The sequence below is a fragment of the Homarus americanus genome, unplaced genomic scaffold (genome assembly GCF_018991925.1).
Source record: "Homarus americanus isolate GMGI-L3 unplaced genomic scaffold, GMGI_Hamer_2.0 scaffold30858, whole genome shotgun sequence".
Classification (NCBI taxonomy): Eukaryota; Metazoa; Arthropoda; class Malacostraca; order Decapoda; family Nephropidae; genus Homarus; species Homarus americanus.
Genome location: NW_024737697.1, coordinates 2,292,045 through 2,311,578, shown reverse-complemented (window position 1 = coordinate 2,311,578; position 19,534 = coordinate 2,292,045). Strand labels below are relative to the sequence as shown.

Here is a 19,534-nt window from a genome sequence, read left to right as displayed (position 1 = left end):
TGACTGACTGTCTATCTTTATCCTCTGTGTTTCTATATCTTTCTATCAGTCTTTCAATACCTGTATGTCAGTCAGTCAGTCTGTCTGTTTGGTATCTATATCATCTGTCAGACTGTCTTTATATATACAAGTATGATTAGGCTGGGTAAATTTATCCAGGGAAAAGCTAGACCTATGCTAGTCAAGTTATCTAATGCAGATATAAAGGCCAACCTATTTAGAAACATCAGGAACCTGCAAGGTAATATGAAATTCCAAGACATAAGAATAGCCAATGACTTAACTAAAAGGGAGAGAGAAAATGAAGCTGTTTTATGGCAGGAGGCAAAATACTTAATGGACTCCGGGAAGGGGAGACACAGAGTGGTGGGTCCTCCGTGGAGGCGAAGAGTCGTCAAAATATGGGTCCAAGAGAAGTAGTGAGGCTCAAAGAGGAGAAACATGTACATACCAGTAGCGTAAATAGTGTAAGGAAACTGATTAAAAATAGGAAAAAACAAGAACATAATGTTAATGTAGGTAAATTTCTTATAATGTTTAGTAATGTGGATGTGTTGAGTCCAGACAAGTTAATAGAGCTAAATGCACAGTTGAAGGAGATGGAAAATACTCGGCAAGTAATAGCCTTACAGGAGGTAAAGCCAAAACACTACAGATATGAACAGATTACAGCTGAATATAACCTAGAAGGTTATGACATTATAGAGCAAAATCTCCTTAATAAGGAAGGGAGAGGTGTGTTAATATATATTAGGAAAGGAACCAAATTTTACAGTGTTGAACTTGATACTAAGTTTTGTGAATATTGCTGTATAGAAGTGCGATGTAGTAGTGGTAATTTACTATTTACCTCCATTTACAGAAGCCCTAATAGTGATGAAAGCAATAATATTAATTTGCTCCAACTTATGCAGGAAGTCAATGATAAAAATGTGCTTTATAAAATAATTGTAGGTGATTTTAATCTTCCACAAATAAATTGGAGTAATTATACTTCTGTAATGGGACTGAATGATGTTGGTACTGTGGGGTTCATGATGTTTGGTTCACACTCAGGATGGGATGGAGAAAGGAAACTCACAATGTGCTCTCATGTATACATGTTGTATTGGATGTACAGTGCAGCTTGGTGCTGGGAAGGCAGCATGGTTACAAGCGTGATGTAGAGAGAGCTGGTTGGTGAGGGTGCTCAGAGGAGGACCAGCTCGTGGGTCGCCATGCTCTCCGGCGGGAGCGAGGACCGCCAGGTAGGCGGAGGAGGAGGTGGTGTTGCTGGCTGGTTGGTGTAAGTAGAAAGAGAGAGATCACCACGAGGTCAGGTCTTAAATAGCGGGGGTTGGCGTGGCTTAGTAGTTGACCCCCGCTCCGTGGGCGGCGCTGGTTGACCTAGACCACGAGGCACACACTGTGGAATTCGCGGGGTCGGCTATGCAGCGACAAACAGCGTTTGTAGGGGAGAAATCCACTACACCATGTTCATCGAGAAAGTACGGGACTGCTTTCTCACTCAACATATAGAGGAAATCACTAGGATAAGAGGAGACAGCACAGGCAATACCCTTGACCTGTTGTTCAGTAACGAAGAATCTATAGTAGGAGATATCAAGCTGGAGAGTCCACTGGGAAAGAGTGACCATGCCTGTATTTATTTCCATTGTGACATACAGGAAATGGAAGACAGAAGTAAAAAACAAGTGGACATGTATGAAAAAGCAGATTACCTACTGATGAAGCAAAGGCTTACGATGGACTGGATCCAATACTTGTCATTGGAACCAGATATTGAAGGTAAGTGGAATAAGTTCAAAGGAAAATTCCAGGCAGTCATTGACGAGTGTGTCCCTAAGAAGATAATCAGAGGACTGAGGGTTAGCAGCAAAAGAACAAATGAAAAATTACCTATGAACAGGAAGCTCTGGGCTAAAGTGAAGAAAAAACAGAGACTGTGGGAGAGATTGAAAATAATGAAAACGAAGTTCAATGAAAGAGCATGCACAAGGGAGATGTATCTGGAAACTGAAAAGGAATACAGGAGATTAAATAACCAGGTCAGACGGGAAACTAGAAACATCTTGAAACGCAAAGAACAAGAGATTGCGAAAAATGTTAAGGCAAATCCAAAAGTGTTCTGAAAGCATGTACAGACAAAAACAAGAACAAAAGCTAGAATTACAGATCTTTACAAGGATGAGGAAAAAGTACAGAAGACTGTGAATGATCAAGAAAAGGCAGATGTACTCTCAGAGCAATTTTCACGAGTTTTTATTAAGGAACCAGATAGGGGGATACCAACAGCCAACAAGAAAGACGTGCCAGCTGTTGAACACCTGGAGATAACCGAGGGCAAAATAAGAAAGGTGATTCAAAAATTGAAAAGACATAAGTCTCCCGGCCCAGATGGGTTACATCCAAGAGTCATTAAGGAGATGATGGAGGAACTACTTCAGCCTCTGAGGATCTTGTTTGAAAGCTCTTTTCAAGAAGGAAATATACCCGAGGACTGGCGTATTGCATATATCACAGCTATCTATAAGAAGGGAAGTAAAAGTGAACCAGGAACTACAGGCCAGTCAGTCTAACTAGTATAATCTGCAAATTAATGGAGTCAATATTACGGGAAGAGATGATATCCCATATGAAAAAATATGGATTGTTTAGTGATAAACAGTTTGGCTTCATTTCCGGCAGGTCAACAGTCCTGCAGAAAGTGTTGTGACGGCACCGAGTGTGAGCTCTTTCAAGAGAAGACTTGACCAACACTGGAGCGGGTTCAGGTACATTCAGGAGCCGGTGCATGCCCAGTATTTGCCAACAGTGCGTGACAGAGACGTGACCGATCGCCCGGGCGGCTAGCGAGCCGACCTTTTGGTGAAGAATATAAAGGAAAAGAGTCGTGACCGATCGCCCAAGCGGCTAACAAGCCGATCAGTGGCGAAGAGGATAAAAGTAAAAAGTGATTAGGGTACTAGACAGGTGGACGGAAATTATCGATGACAGTCAGGCTGTGGACAGTGTATTGTGACTTCATGAAGGCTTTTGATAGAGTACCCCACAAAAGACTATTAGAAAAAGTATCTAGTTATCGCATTGATGGAAAATATCTTGATTGGGTAAGGAATTTTTTAACTAAGAGAAAACAGAGAGTTGTGGTAAATGGAGAAGTATCTGACTGGAGAGAGGTCACTAGTGGGGTCCCTCAGGGTTCTGTCCTCGGCCCCCTGCTGTTTGTCCTTTTTATCAATGACCTGCCTGAGGCAATTAAACACGACAGTGAGGTATATCTATATGCGGATGACACAGATTTTTAGGAAAATAGAACGAGATGAGGATTGTGACATGCTGCAGGAGGACCTGGATGGGATCAGGGGTTGGACTGAGAAGTGGATGCTGAACTTTCACCCCAAAAAAGTAAATACATGAGGATAGGAAGAACAAAAGTTGCTGACCAGGGATATCATATGTACACCACGATCAAGAAAACCCCTGTAGAGAAGGATATAGGGGTAGTCATCGATGATAAGCTGACGTTTTCTGACATCTAGCTGAGAAAATCAACAAGGCTAATAAAATAGTGGGCATTATTAGAAGAACTTTTGTTCATCTGGATGCACCTATATTCAAGGCTCTGTACACTGCTCTGGTTAGGCCACACCTTGAGTATGCTAATCAAATTTGGTGCCCATATCTCATTAAGGATATTGAAGCAGTAGAGAATGTACAGAGGAGGGCTACCAAATTAGTACCACAGATCAAGGATTTATCTTATGAGGAAAGACTAAGGAAATTACAGTTACCGACACTGGCGTACAGAAGATCTCGTGGGGACCAAGTGGAAACATACAAGATAGTGTGTGGCATATATGACCAGGCATGTACAGCAGGAATGTTCCAGATGAGGGAGGATGACACTACCCGGGGGAACTCAAAGAAGATCTACAAAACAAGAGCGAGGCTAAATCTCAGAAGACACTCGTTCACGAGTAGGGTTGTCAACAACTGGAATAGTTTACCTGAGTAGGTAGTGAATGTGGAGACGGTGGAAAAGTTTGAAGCAAAATTAGATAAATACTGGAAAAATCAACAACAAGTATATAATTTTAGGGCACAATTATCCGCCACACAGCTACAGTCTGAGTAGAGAAGAGGCTATTGAGCTGGAGTCACAGGCGTGGGCCTCTTCCAGATCATCTGTGAGTAATATGAAGTTTGTACTCAGGATTGCTTATAAAGTATAATTGTTGTGGTAACGCTGATCAACCTAACGTCTTACCTTTATTTGTCTGGTGTTGAAAACCGTGAGTTATTTTGTGGCATTAACTGTACTGTCAGTATTAGTATAATTTGAACGTATTGCTTGAGCACGAGACTGAGTAAATGAACAGTTAATGGAGGAGAAACAATGTTGTGTAGGGTTTACTGAGTAACGCTACCTACGCACACTAAGTACACAATTATTTCACAGTTGTATGATTATGGTTGATGTTATTATACTCACTACGGCTCCAGCTCTACATAAGATACTGTTACACAATTGGTGGAATTACAAACATTGAATAGGTCTTTGATTATCATATTTTCTGTGCCTGACTTCCCTGCCCTGTTTAATTCGGTAATATCGCCCTTATCATCAACTTTGGGAAATTTCTTCGTAATATAATAAAGCATTTGGTTTATATTTAGAAGTTTCGGTAAATTTTTACTATAGGGCATGAGTCCCTAGGGGTTGACCAGTATGTTTTTTATGTGTATTTTGGTGTGTTTTAAGCGAATCTGACCTTTATTTTTGGCGGAAATTGCCAGTCTCCCCCCCCCCCCCTACAATAATGGGGGAGAGCCTGGGAAATAAGGGTTTTTGGGTGGGGGAGAAAATGAAAGCGAGTCATCTGACCTAACCTAACTAACCTAACTCCTGCTCCGCCCTCAGACCCCCGGTAGGCCTAACCTGACCCCTAGCAGTGGTCTCCGCCCCTGGACCCCCAGCAGGCATAGCTTAAACTAACCTAAATGTTTCGGTAGTTAAAAACTTTGGGGCGCACCATGTCCGAAAGTACAATACCTTAGTTAGAAGTGGAAGGACCAAGGCTACATAAGAATTGGATAGAATGATCGTCTTTCTCATAAAACTCGGCAATAAACTTAAAATAATCGTAGGAGCACAAACGACGGTAAATTTGCATAAGCGCACCACACTCTGTTAGAAAGTAAAAAAATAAATTTTTCTAGTGTATTTGTGTGTGTTTAGACCGAATATGACCTTCATTTCCGTCGGAAATTGGACGGTTTCTTTTTTAAAAATTTTTTTTCGTGGGACGTTTTCCGAAAAAAAATAATGGCTAAGCGAATAAAAAATACACCCAAAAAACACTAGAAAAACAAAAGCCTAACCTAACCTAACCTAACCTAGCCTAACCTAGCCTAGCCTAGCCTAACCTAACCTAACCTAACCTAACCTAACCTAACTGACTCTCACCATATGATGGAATCACCTATTTCTTACCTTATTGCCATCTCTTCTTTGTCTTTGGGATGAAGGATGAGTTAGGACAACGCCACATATGTTGGTTTTTGCGTTATTTACATTCAGTCTTGCACTTATGACACTTTACTGAGGTCGGGAGAACACCATGCGATCGAAAAAATGCTAGTTTCTTCGTTTTTTCCCCCCAAAACTTGCAATCAGCTCCATATAATATAAGTGACACCCATCACAGACTTCCATGGTCGGAAATGAATATGAATTTGGAAATATGAGAGACCCAAAATAAAAATCGATTTTGATTGGGTAAAAAATACCACGAATTAAACCAAAAATCATTTTAATTGGTTTCCAAAAAAAAATACTCTTTTGATTGCCCGCGTGACGCGTACGGGAACGCACGCGCGTGATGATATATGAAGGAAACACGCAGTGTGGGAGGTGAAGTAGGTTATAATGGCGGAAGAATAATGGAAGAAAATAGAGAAAATTTTGGATATGCTATCTCCATTATTATACATTTGTGACGGTAATGTAATACAGTGGTCCCTCGATTAACGAGCACAATCCGTTCTAGAAGATTGCTCGTTAACCGAAACTATTGTTTCAATGGGTTTTTGGGTAATTGGTTCCAGCTCACCGAAAATTGCCTAAATTCAACAAAAAAGGTAGAAAAGTACACTTACTTTGAGGTGTGTATGTAGAAGGCTCCTGGATGATGATGATGATGATGATGGGAATTAGAATGGGGGTGGAGGAGAAGGGAGAAGAGAAGGCATTGGGGTGGAAGAGAAGTCACCCCAAGGCGCCATTTCACCCATAAATTTTAGTTCTCTTGGTGTAATTCAAGATTATTTTCTTTAAATCAACACTGCACTGCATTATATATTGTCAATATGTAAAATAAATTTCAAAATGACCAATAATTTGCTTGCAAACACAGAAAAAAGCATTTAGTTGAAGAGAGTCTCAAGCAAGATGTTACCTCCACTGAAAAGACAGACAGACTGACGCCTGTATGGTGTGTTGCCAGGCTGAATGGCGCGCATAAAACTACAGTGACCCCTCGTTTAACGAACACCTCGGTTAACGTAATTTCGATAAACGAACTGCCTTCCATAAGGATCTTCAATTCGGTTAACGAAAAAAAATTCGGTTAACGAAGTTCTTACGAACCGACCTCAACATGTTTTCGCTTGCACTGACCGGGCAACCAGCTTTAGTATCAGTCCGCCAATACATTAATCGGTTCTAGGGCTTAAATTCCTTACTATTTTAGTAAATATCAAGAAGTTTATACTATTCAATAATTTTAAAAGTTTAATATTCAATTTTTTAGTCATTTTAACAATTATTGAACATAATTGAAGGTAAAGTGACTAGTTTAATGCGCGGCATCCAGCCTCTTAACACAGCAAACAGGAGTTAGTCTCTCTCTGTTTTCACTGGAGGTAACGTCTTGCTTGAGACTCTCTTCAACTAAACGCTTTTTTCTGTGTTTGCAAGCAAATTATTGGTCATTTTGAAATTTATTTTACATATTGACAATATTGTATATAATGCAGTGCAGTGTTGATTTAAAGAAAATAATCTTGAATTACACCAAGAGAACTAAAATTTATGGGTGAAATGGCGGACTAATACTACAGCTGGCGGACCGCCAAATGCAAGCGAAAACATGTTGAGGTCGGCTCGTAAGAAACTCGTTAATCGAGGGATTGCTCGTTAACCGAAGTTAAGGATCTTATGGAAGGTAACTCGTTAACCGAGGGACCATTGTAGATGAAAATTATCTTATAATTAGACATCTTATTCGAATATGATAATAGATTAGTGGTAGGAATGTGTGGTGTGAAAACTCAATAATACCCAAACGACAACTAACCTCCACCACGGCCATTGTGAAACTGGTCAATGAAATATAAAATCATACCCAGGCTGCTTCCTTTGAAAAAATCAAATGTGATCGGTTGAAAAAAATTCGCGTGATAATATCGATACAGTACCTCATTGGTCACGACTTGATAACGTCAGTCAACATTGCGCATGCGTGACGCGCTGATAGCATCACCTCACAGAGACGAAGACTGAAAACTACTTAAAATCAATTAAATTCAATTGTGTCGCTATTATCCATTTCCGCTTGGTATATATGGGGTTCAAAATGCTCAGAATAGGGAGATCTAAATGTTTCAGTAGTTTATAACTTTCGGGAACGCTATGTCCTAAAGTAAAATACTGTAATACCGAAGTTGCAAACACCTACTTATATATTGAGTCGGTTAATATTTAGAAGTTACCAAGGTATTATCATTGTTTGAGTCATGTGGTGATTTTTAGGACTTTAAGTTTTGGAATCAGTAGCTTAGACAGTTCTAAGGCACTTTTCTTGGTCAGTTTATAGTAGTGCACCGTTCTTTGGGTCTTTTTATATTAATGCACAACATCGAACTAGAGAAGTCAACTTGTAAAAGAGACCTAGGGGTTCTCGTAAGCCCGGACCTTTGACCTAGAAAACAGTGCGTTAATGTTTGAAATAAGGCAAACAGAGTACAGTCTCGCCTCGACTTACGACGGGGTTCTGTCCCGACGACCCGGTCATAAGTCGAATTGGCCGAAAGTCGAAAAGGCGAAAATAATACTGTACATAGAAAATCTAAAATGGGTGTCTCTTTTCTTCTCAGCACCACGAGAACTCTCACTTTTACGCTTGCCGGCCATTTTAAAGGGAATTACAAAAGAAAATACGTAATGTGAAAAATATTTTATGCGGCAGGTCTTACCATCTCTTTTTGATGCTAGGGGGATAGTGTGGGAGGGGATGACCTCTCCTTCGTGGAGGACTCCGGCCTTCTACACAAGCTTCGAGTTTTATCTAGTAATGTTTAAGTGTTTTTTGTTTTTGTTTTACAAATTTTCTGTTATTTGTTACTTTTTTTTCCCTTGCATTATTGGATTTTATTTTTTTAAGGTTTTATTTTAATTCGGCGACATATAAACCTAAGCTGTTGCGTCTCCAGGTATGTAATTACCACAATCAGTCAATCAAGGCCCCTCTTGATGTAATATACCTTCCAAAATTCTTGCACCCACTATCTACCACTGTCTGTTTCAGCTCCCAGTAATTGAAGCCTTATCACTGGGGTGTTTAGACATGATGGTGTGACACACAAAATTGGAAACAACGAAGAAACGTGAAGTCATAGACAACGGGGTACGGGGTAAATGTAACACGTGTAGAGAGGCGGGAGCCAGCGCGAAGAACCATCTCATGGCCAGAATTTACACCAAGCCACCACCTGCCAAATACCAAACAGCCCTGTCACTCCTCCCTCATCGTCGGATCAACTGGGTAGTCAACGAAACTTGTGGGGTATTTCCCCAATATGTAATCGTCAGTTATGTGAAGCGGTGGTTAATGTGTGTTGGTTTATGGGGTATACCCGTTTTAAGAACGAAACCCATACGAATAATAAGGACCCCTTGTATGTTTATTATATTGTATGTCAGATTTTTATACAGGTACAGTATATTCAGTAATATTGTATTGATTAGTTTTTGTTGATAGCAAATAATAGAAAGTGATAGATTGAATATGAAAGGGAAATTTTTTTATGGCCGTGGCACTACTGCCTTCGTCACACCTATGGGTAATGTTGCCAAAGTAGCACTGGTGCAACTGTCACCCATAGGGCTATAAACCTAGACTTTAAATAGTAAAGAAACATAAAAATAGATGTGTTCTTAATGGGGGCTCTAAGGTCTTGGGTGGGATCTGACCACTGGGGCCAACTCCCATAATTCCACTTATGTGGTACTTTTGGGTTACATGTTTATTTCAAGACTGTAGGTGTTTGTAGTGAACAACAAACAGACAGGCACTACTTTATATAATAGATTGAGTCATCTTTCTAGGAACTGTATAATAATTTCTTGTGGTATGATTTTCTTTGGCTAATGTCAGAATTCAGTAACTGTAAGAGAAATACTTTACTGTAATAGAGTTGTTATTTTAATTTGAGCTAAATTCCAATTGTTCGGGTACTTGATAACTCTTAGGATTCTAGAACAATTTACGGTACTCTTTCTTTTGACAGGTGAGTGTTGAAACACAATGGCGGAAGGAATGCTCTCTCTGTCATGGAACAACCACCGCTCTACGTTTTGCCACATGCTCTCCACTCTGCGCGATATGGTAAGTCATTTAATTTAACCTTGAAGATGTGTTTCAGGCATGGGGTTAAAGCCATTGGAAAATCACAAAGCTAAAGCCAGCCATTTAAAAATGTCATGAAGCCGAAGCTGGAGCCAAAGATTTTCAAGGTTTCTTGAAACCTTAACACCGTTACTTATATAAAATGCGGCATTATCTTATATGGTAATAGGAATACATATGATCTTTTAAGTTGCAGCAAGGCAACTAAATTTTTATCTGATTTTCTTGGGGCTTAAACTCTCCCTGTAAAGACTAAAAAAAGGTTGTCTATAGGAATAATTTATCCTTATAATTTTTCTTTTATTCATTCTCTTATAGAATTTATTTTTCATCATTCATTTTATTCTTTCACTCATTTATTCATTCATTTATTTTATTCATTATTCAAAACAAATCAGTTATGCAAAAAATCTACAAGATATGTATGTTAATATTTAAATTCAGTCATTTACAGTCATAGATGACAGAGAAACATTGTAACTAATCATTTTAAGATTTTCAAGGGTGTGGTCGGTTAGCCAACATCTTTCAGGTCAGAAGATCGTCCTCCCCGAGGAAGCAGGGAGGCAGAGGTGGTACTTGTCCGAGCTTCAGGTCAGGTCATTGTGAGAACAGACCAAAAGAAATAGGAGGGATCAGGTGTGGCATCACTGAGGCTATAGAATGTACCGTCACACTCATCCACTGCTTCCTGCCACTCGGGAGCAAACAGACGTATGTGTGCTGCTGACATCGCCGTCCGTAAAGGGCGGCCAAGTAGAATCTGTGCTGGAGATCTGCCATATGGACGGGGTGTGTTGCGGATCTCCAAAAGACCACGGTCGAAGTCTTCATCGTCTAGGTTATCATTGGTAGTAGTTTTCATTATAAGGTGTTTTACTTGCTTAACACAAGCTTCGGCATGCCCATATGATTGCGGGTAATGTGGCGATGAGATGTCATGATTAACGCCCGACCTCTTGAGAAAGGACCTGAACTCTGAACTTGAAAACTGGGGTCCACCATCAGAACGGACGCAAACAGGAACCCCAACATTCACGAAAAAGCTCTGTAGTAACTTAATAGTGCTACGTGTGGTGGCGTCTCTTCTGTATTCTCAACATGCGACCACCCAGAAAGCCGATCTGCTTAAAGCAGGTCAGAGGTCCTGTTGGGTGAGGAGCTTGCTGACGGAGCTGGTTGGTGAGGAGCTTCTTTGGAGGTGAGGAAGTTGAAGCCAAGGATGGGTTGAGAGGCATCTGCCACCACGAACGACCAGCGCAAAGTCTTGGGAAGACCGCGGTCTAAGGCGAGGATGTGTGCGCCGTAGGAGGCGATGGGGGTACAGTTGGTGGCGAACAAGTCGTAAGAGGGTTGCTTTGATGTGTCTTGAAGTGAGGGAGGGATGATGCTGACCGATGAACCTGTGTCGACGAGGAATTTCATGCCGGAGATGCAGTTGGTGATATGCAGTAATGAGACGCCTGAAGTAACAGAGGCTGTGGCGTCTACCAATCCCCGTTGTTTCCGTTTCCCGAGTAGGTGCAGTGGGGCTCACAGTGTCGAGCATTGGCACCGAAACATCTGTGATACCAGCAGAGGGTAGATCTGTTGTGCTGGGGGTTGGCGGCGGTTTTCGGGGCAGGAAGGAGGCGTCAGGGTTTGTAGGGCGCAGTGCGTGAGTCAGGAACAGGCCCAGCAGCAGGCATGAAGGAGCAGAACTGTTCAATGGTGTCCGTCCTGCAGTTCAAAGTTTGCAACAGGTCCCTGATGTCTTGTGAGGTATTGCTCGGCTGAGGGGTGTTGACCCGGTTTACAAGTTCGGAGGTAAGTACTGGTGTGGTCATTGGGTCGTCCGCAGCGGCAAGGCTCGCAGCAGTGCACTTGTTGAATATTCAGTCTGCCAAGGTTGCGTAGAGTTCTGGTGTCGTATAGTAATCTACTGCGGACAGGGCGATGCGAACTTGTGTGTGGAGCTTCTACGTCATCTTCTGCAACAAGGTCAGCTGGTGAGGGCTCGTCAACTGGTGCACGGGAGAGCGCGTCAGGGACAGCATGATCTACACTCATACGCCATACTGCCTTGTAGGTAAACTGTGCTGTTTTTCCTTTAGACGCTGCAAGTGTTGGTTCTCCACAGCATTGAGTGTGTATTCATTGAAGATGGGCACAAGGGGCTTGTGGTTGATGACTAGAGTAAAGTGAGGTAGTCCTAGCAGATACATTCGACATTTACGCATTGCCCAACTGCTGCGACTAGCTAAATTTCCAAAACAGCTTATCGTGATTCTACATCACTCAAAAAACGGGAGCCACACTGGATCAGCCTCCACTTCACACCGTGTTGTTGCAGGAGAGCGTAATCAAGTCCTTCTAGGCCGGGAGATGGCGGGAGGTTTGAATCCAAAATGGCGCGGCGCGGCTGGACCGCCAGCTGCTCCCCACGTAAATGACCAAATTTACCGTGTAATTAAAGCATTTCAATTCTGGCAAGGCACCGCGTAAATGACAAAACGTGTAAACAAAAATCGCGTAAATCCAGACTCAACTGTATTTGCGAATTCATGATTTGCCATGATTTTGAAGAACACAATCTTTGAATACAGGGGAATAAGTGTATCTCAAAACTGGTTCCCTATTTTTGGGCTTCTATTATTGTAAATTTCCATAACTCAAACTTCTGTAGCTTGAGGGATAGCTACCTTTACTCCTATGTCCCTAGCACCAAAGTAAGCCTTGTTTTGCTCTGTTCTCAACATTTTGTAAACTTTCACACCTCATTATTTCTGTTTGAATTTAGTTAGTAAGATTTGTGTTTTTTTTTTGTTTGGTTTGGGACTGACTCACTTATGTTCTATTACAGTACTGTATTCAACTTTACTTTCATCACTGAGTATAATTGCCACACTTTCTTTTGCTCTAAGCCATTCATTGACCTTTACAGCTTTGATAATGAATATATTATTCTTAATAAGATTATTCTTGATGTTTTTTGTATGTAATCTATGCATCTACTTTACAGAGAGGATAACCGACGCAAAGTCTACCCCTACCTTATTTCTGTACTGTATGTTCCTTCATTTTGATGACAATATTACAGTACTCTTGTGCAGTACACCATTCATTGTTTATTCTTGACAGTCTATCCTCCACTATATTTCTTATACTGTAATTCATTATAGTGAAATAAAATTCAATTTTTTTTCACCATGTAGAGTACAGGTATTGTCTTTATTACCTCAGGTTTCCTACTTTTGATATGTCAACCCCACACTTCATTATATTTTGTGTCTGTTTCATATCATCGTTTTCCCTATCCACATATCCTTTGTGTTTATCAAGAAATTTTGCACCACATCTGAAAATCTTCCCCTTAATTTGATTTCGTTGTTTTATCTTCCAGGAGAGATACACAGATGTGACTGTAGCATGTGAAGGAAAATTTTACCCAGCACACAAGTTGGTACTGTCAACATGTAGTGATTACTTCTTAAAAATGTTTGAGAGAACTCCATGTAAACACCCAATCATTGTGGTTAAAGATGTGCAGTGTAGAGACATAGAGGCACTTCTTAGTTATATGTATGCAGGAGTTGTAAGTGTAGCTCAGAATGATTTGGCACAGTTGATCAAGGCTGCAGAGTTATTGCAAATAAAAGGATTGGCTGTGCCTGACGAACCTCCCACCACCAACAAAAAATCAGCTCATTCTCGAGGTTCAACTGATGATAGAAGCAGTCCACATCCTAAGAGACAGAGACGAGAAGACAACAAAAGTCCATCTCAGAATGATGGACAAACTTTGTGTTCTGCTGTCTCCTCTCCTCATTCTTCCCCATTCAGAAGAGACAGTGAGTACTCACAGGAACAAACAGCCACTATCAAACACACTAATAAAGGAAACCAAAGGGTAGACCAAAAATTAGAGAGAAGAGGAGATGGAATTAGAGCAGACCAACTGCCAGAGCAACATGCCAGTCAAGGGATTGAAGACAGAATGGAGTGTCCTGCAGTTACAAAGGAATCACCTGAGGCTCAAGTTGAGGTATGTACTTTACTACCCACCCACCATATGTTTTTTATGCCTTACTGTTTAAAGTCATGGGGCTTGGTGTTGTTGCCTTCACCTCTTTCATTCCATCATGCTGGTATCTGTGTTGTTAACTAGAATACTGTTGTATCGCCTAAGTTTTCAGATGTTCACTATTAATACCTAGGCTTCAGGCTATGGTTGGCAGCCCCCCCCCCCCTCTTTCCATGTGGTTATATTCGGGAATATTTAAAATAAAGAGCAATTTTAGTCTTACAAACTGGCCATGTAAGATGTAAACAGGAAATAAATATATGTCCTTACCACAGGTTGGCAACACAGGGGCTAGGAAGAGTTGAGAATGTTCGTGAAGTGATGTGTGTGTGTGTGACGCAGTAGTACCGAGGTAAACAATACTAATTTGTAGACAGTATGAGGTACAGGGCCCTTGTTTGACTATATTACTACCATTTACACTATTAACAGTCATTATTACTGCTCCAGCACAATACTGTACTAGACTTGTACTTGGGGGAAGAAACACATGGAGAAGTGAGTCAAGACAAAGGGCGAGATGCTTACATCATAAAAGCTAAGCAGAGACTGAGAAGAGACTGGGAGGCTCTCATGTGTGAGTGAGTGAAAGATAAAAGTAATATCTCAGTAAGCTGGAATCCCTCAAACTCGGTACTCTCCGATACCCAGAATTGAAATTTTCTCAGAAATTCGTTCCCAAAGAATTTTCTGGAAATTCTGGCTTTGGGAACGAATTTCCAAGGGCCACATTTTCCGGAAAATTTTGGGGTTGGGGAATATTTTTCTGGGTTTGAGAGATGATGCAATGGGCAATTTCTGGAACTTCTGAGAAAATGTTTCCGTTACTCAGAAAATTCTGGGATTGAGGAGTTTTTCCGGCATTGAGAGAGTCGTCTCTTTACTCGGAAATCTCTCATTCCCAGAAGTGCTCTGCACCGATTGTTCCGGCTAACGGAGATGTCACTGTACCTACTTGGCAGCATAATCTAGCAAGGCCTGCCCTTTTTATTCAAATAGGCCAGTGAAAGATAAAATTGTCATGTGACGTGACTCAAAGTTCTACAGATGCACGTCTGACCCGAAGCCTAGTGGGTAAATTTGGGACTTTTTTCTGAGCATATGCATTCTGGATACATGTCAAGTGTTTTCAATATTTGCCATTTAATTTTTCCTCAAACAAATAACTTGCAACTCATAAATATGTAAACTCTACATATATATACAGTTAGTCCCCGACTTACGACGGGATTGGGGATCGACAACCGGGTCGTAAGTCGAATTGGTTGTAATTCGAAAATGTGAAAATAAAACAGAAAATCTAAAATGAAATACTGTACAGTAAAAGTAATCAATAATGAAAAATGAATAAAGTGTTACTGTGCACTTACCTCTAATGTAGTCAGCTGAATGCACACGGGGCCTCAAGAATTTTTTAGATAAACATGGGGACTAAATAATTGGATGGGTGGGCTATCAAGTTTGCTTTCTTCAGACAGGCTAACATACTTGCTTGTTGAAGGTATTGGATCATCTTTAGGGAGTAAAGAGGCACCAGATGGTGGGGCGTGAGGAGACAGCAGTGGGGGACTTCTTAAAAAATATGCCTAGTTTAGACTGCATAGTTTGCCTTTTCTTTTCATTGTAAATCTCCCTGTAGCAAGCAGGTGCATCTTGGATCAGTCTGTCAACTTTTGCAAAACGCTCAACATTTTTATCCATTTCTTCAAACATTTGCATCCCCTTATTTATAGTAGCAAATGCCTCTGCCATTTGTTTCACTGAAAACTTTTTGGGGGGTGCAGGTTCTTCTTTTACATTTTGTCTTTCTTCTTCCTCTGCAAATTTCTGTGCCTCCAGTTCAATAAGATCCTCGTTACTTAGCTTTCCTTCTACACTTTCCACCAACTGCTCAACATTTTCATTATCAATTTCTAACTCCAGATGTTTACCCATCTGCACTATCTTGTTACTAATCTCAGAAATTGCTTCATCTTCATTAAATCCTTTGAAACTGTTCACATATCTTTACTGGACCTTCTTCCATATTCCATTCATGCACTGACCTGTAACCTCATCCCATGCTGCAGCTATGTTCTTTGTACATTGCAAAATGTTGTGGTCCTTCCAAAACTCTCTCTGAGCATTTTCTCACCTTCAGTAGCAGCAATAGCCTGAGCGAAGGTTGTGCGTAAATAATACTCTTTAAAGGCAGCAATAGCACCTTGATCCATGGGTTGGATGATAGAGGTAGTGTTAGGTGGAAGGTAGACTACCTTAACATCAGGGTGCAGGTCGTTCAGGTGTGGTGGGTGTCCCGGAGCTTATCTAAAATTATTAAAATCTTGATGGCAACCCCTTGTTGCAGACAACACTCCTTGGCTCGTGGAATGAAACAACTCAGGAACCAATCCTCAAACAGTGCTAGGGTCATCCATGCTTTCTTATTATTGCCATAAAACACTGGCAGTGTGTGCTTGCTGTCATTTTTAAAAGCCCTTGGGTTCTCTGAATGGTATATCATGAAGGGTTTTACCTTGAAACCAGCTACATTCCCCCCCCAACAGAAGTGTGATTCGGTCCTTGAATGCCTTGAATACCTGCATGGTTTTCGCCTCTTTGTGGATGTATGTCCGTTCTGGCATGCGCTTCCAAAATAAGCCAGTTTCATCCACATTAAATATTTGCTCAGGCAAATAATTTCCCTCCACTATGACACGATCTAACTCCTCCTTAAAAGCTTCAGCAGCACCCACATCAGCACTTGCTGCCTCTCCACTCACCTTTCCACTGTGCAAACTGTAACGTTTCTTAAACCTTTGAAACCACCCATGACTTGCTGTGAAGTTTTGGTCACACTCATCTCCTGCCTGCTCTTTCAGGCTTTCGAAAAGGCAGCTTGCCTTAGCCTGTGTGGTTAGAAGGCTTAAGGGTACACGCTTTTGCAGTTGATCTTCCATCCACATCACAAGTAATTTTTCCGTCTCATGAAGAAGACCTTGTCTTTTTTTCGTTATTATTGTTCCCTTTATAGGCGCTGATCCTTTCACTGCCTCACGAATTCATTCCTTGTCCTTCAAAATTTTTGTTATCCTCGAGTGAGAGAAGGCCAGGTCGCGTGAAATGGTTGCTACCGTTTTTCAATTTTCATATTGCATTATTATTTTCATTTTCATCTCAAAAGTACAGTAATTGAATGTCTCCTTTTCTTCTCAGCACCACGAGAACTCTTACTTTTATGCTTGCCAGCCAATTTAAAGGGAATTAAAAAAAAAATTTTTTGTCAGTACACAGCGCGATCACTAACAACAACGACTGCCAAACACGAACTGAGCGGGCTACGGTGTGGATGCTGTACACCACGAGGCGGCCCAGACCAAGCTGTCGTACGGCATCACATTATGACCAAACGTCGGGACTCTAAAATACGTAATGTGAAAAATATTTCATACGACCGTGGCCATCGCACGTTCAGGTTGCCGTAAGTCGAATATGTCGTAAGTCGAGGAGAGACTGTAAATGAAAGTAAAAAATAAGTCATGTAAATAAAATACTGTAAATTTCAGCGGGCGTTTGTAAGTTGGACGTTGGTAAGTCAGAGACCCCCTGCACTGTACAGTATATGGTATTTCTTTCTGCTGTTTGAGTATTGTTAGAAGGATTGAAAATGTATTTGTGCTGAAGAGTGTTGTTGTTAATGATATTTTTAAGTTTTTCATTGCAAAGATATTTTTTCCTTTTCTCCCATAGATTTATATAATCTCACCCACCATTCATTGCCCCTCTCCCACAAATTTACAGACAGTTACCAAAATCATATTTCTTTGTTGTATATTGTATTTCTAAAATTATTAAAAATTGGTACTTTTAGAATCAATTGACCTTGGTGGCCATTTTGGATTTCTGCTAGTTAGCTCAACTGAATTTTGTATTTATTTTTTAATATGGCTTCATTATATTCAGCATATTCAAAACACTGTTGTACACCGATATAAACACTCAATGGGAGGTGGTAAATAACGTGATCTCACACAGTGTACTCACTGAGGGTGACCTCACTTTACTTGGTGACCTGACAACGATAACCTCACATAATGTAACCACTGAGGGTGACCTGACCACGAGATTTGAGGTTGACGAGTTCCATAACAATTTAAATAATAAGTTCCTTAATGCACAAAGGCAGAACATAGCATACAGAAAACTGAAATTAAATAACAATGACCCCAAATGGATAAATAATTATTTAAAGAATATTATTGGACAAAGGAAGGATATAGGCAGGGGAATAAATCGTGGTGACATTTATCTCCGACGAGATATTTGCCGGAATACAGTAAACCCTCAATAACTCGGTATTCAATAACTCTGAATTACATATAACTTGGCACCCATATGGTCTCGGAATGTATTATAGTATAATTCGGGAAGTGCCAAGATATATAAAATTATCTGGGAAAAATTTGGCATATTTGGCCATGTGGGTAACACTCGCTGCACTGCACTCCACTCTTGGTCAGTCTGGTGTTTGTGACCTCACTTGGATTATGCAGTTCAGTTTTGGTCACCATACTACAGAATGGATATAGAATCCCTGGAAAGAATTCGGAGGAGAATGACAATACTTATCCCGGGCATTAAGAACCTTGAGTACAGAAATAGGTTAAAGCATCTTAATCTGCACTCGCATGAGAGATGTAGAGTGAGGGGCAATATGATAGAGGTGTATAAATGGAAGACAGGGCTAAACAAAGATGATATAACAAAGGTACTTAAACTATCCAACCAGGAGCGAACTCGTAGCAATGGTTTTAAATTCAACAAATTTAGATTTCGGTGCAAGGTAGGTTAACATTGGATTGGAAATAGAGTAGTGGATGAGTGGAACAAGTTATCAAACATCATCATTAACTCGAATACGCTGGATAGCTTCAAACATAGGTTGGATGGATATATAAGCAATAGGGGTTGGGTGTAAATGAAACTGCCCAGTATGGGCCAATAGGCCTGCTGCAGTTTTTTCCATTCTTATGTACTTAAATTATTGTTCTAAGGCCTCTAGTTATGACAAATTGTATTTTTCCCCACTTATCACAAATTGTGATGGTGCCATCTTGAATTCGAAAATTACCATGGGGGTAGAAGATGCGACATGGATATGATTTCTGAAGCTCCTGAAAATTCATCTTTTTTCTATGTATCCAAAGTTATTAGTGTTTTTATCTAGTAGTCTTGGACTATATGTGCAGTGAGGTAGTTTTATAGCTTCTCCTTGGGGACAGTGGTAAGTGTCGTGTAATTAATGGAGTTGTCTGATGAAATGATTTGGGCCTAATGTATGAGAAACAATATTCAGTACAACACTCCTTAACTGGACTGTTTGGCGGGAAGGACATTTGGAAGTCTGTAAGGTTTCATCTCTTTACTGGTAATTTGATTGTGTATGCAGGTTGTGTGACTGAGTTGTGTGCAATGCTATTAGGTTAGAAGTGAGGGATTGATCCTGAAATCCTATTTCCTAATTGAGCTGGGATTTGATGCTTTATATCCTCCTCCTGCTGCTGGGTTGGTTGAGTGTGCTGGAACTGGTTTGGTTGATCCTGCTGATCTGTTTTGTGGTCAGGTCAAAGAAAATTGGATTTAGGAGTGCTAATGCTTACAGAATGGTGAAGACTCAATCTTCTTCCTGGTGAACTCTCATACCAAGTGAAATGTAACAATTGAATTGAAACAGTTTATTTAGCCAGAAAAACACAGATACAGGGTGGATAATAATAACAATATTAACATGGCTGAGCCA

At 40.6% G+C, this 19,534-nt stretch overlaps 1 protein-coding gene across 8 annotated transcripts in view; it reads left to right on the top strand.

Annotated features, from left to right (window-relative positions):
* The first annotated feature begins 2,927 nt into the window (after nucleotides 1-2,927).
* The window catches only part of LOC121873535 (zinc finger protein 135-like), a 92,044-nt gene continuing 75,437 nt past the window's right edge, over nucleotides 2,928-19,534 (top strand). For 2 of the 8 annotated variants that reach the window (XM_042377155.1, XM_042377154.1), the window contains exons 1-3: nucleotides 2,928-4,190; nucleotides 9,574-9,671; nucleotides 13,075-13,716. In XM_042377155.1, the coding sequence (XP_042233089.1) occupies nucleotides 9,591-9,671; nucleotides 13,075-13,716 (723 nt within the window). In that variant the 5' untranslated portion in view covers nucleotides 2,928-4,190; nucleotides 9,574-9,590. The other 6 variants (XM_042377156.1, XM_042377157.1, XM_042377153.1 and 3 more) reach the window with 6 other exon arrangements.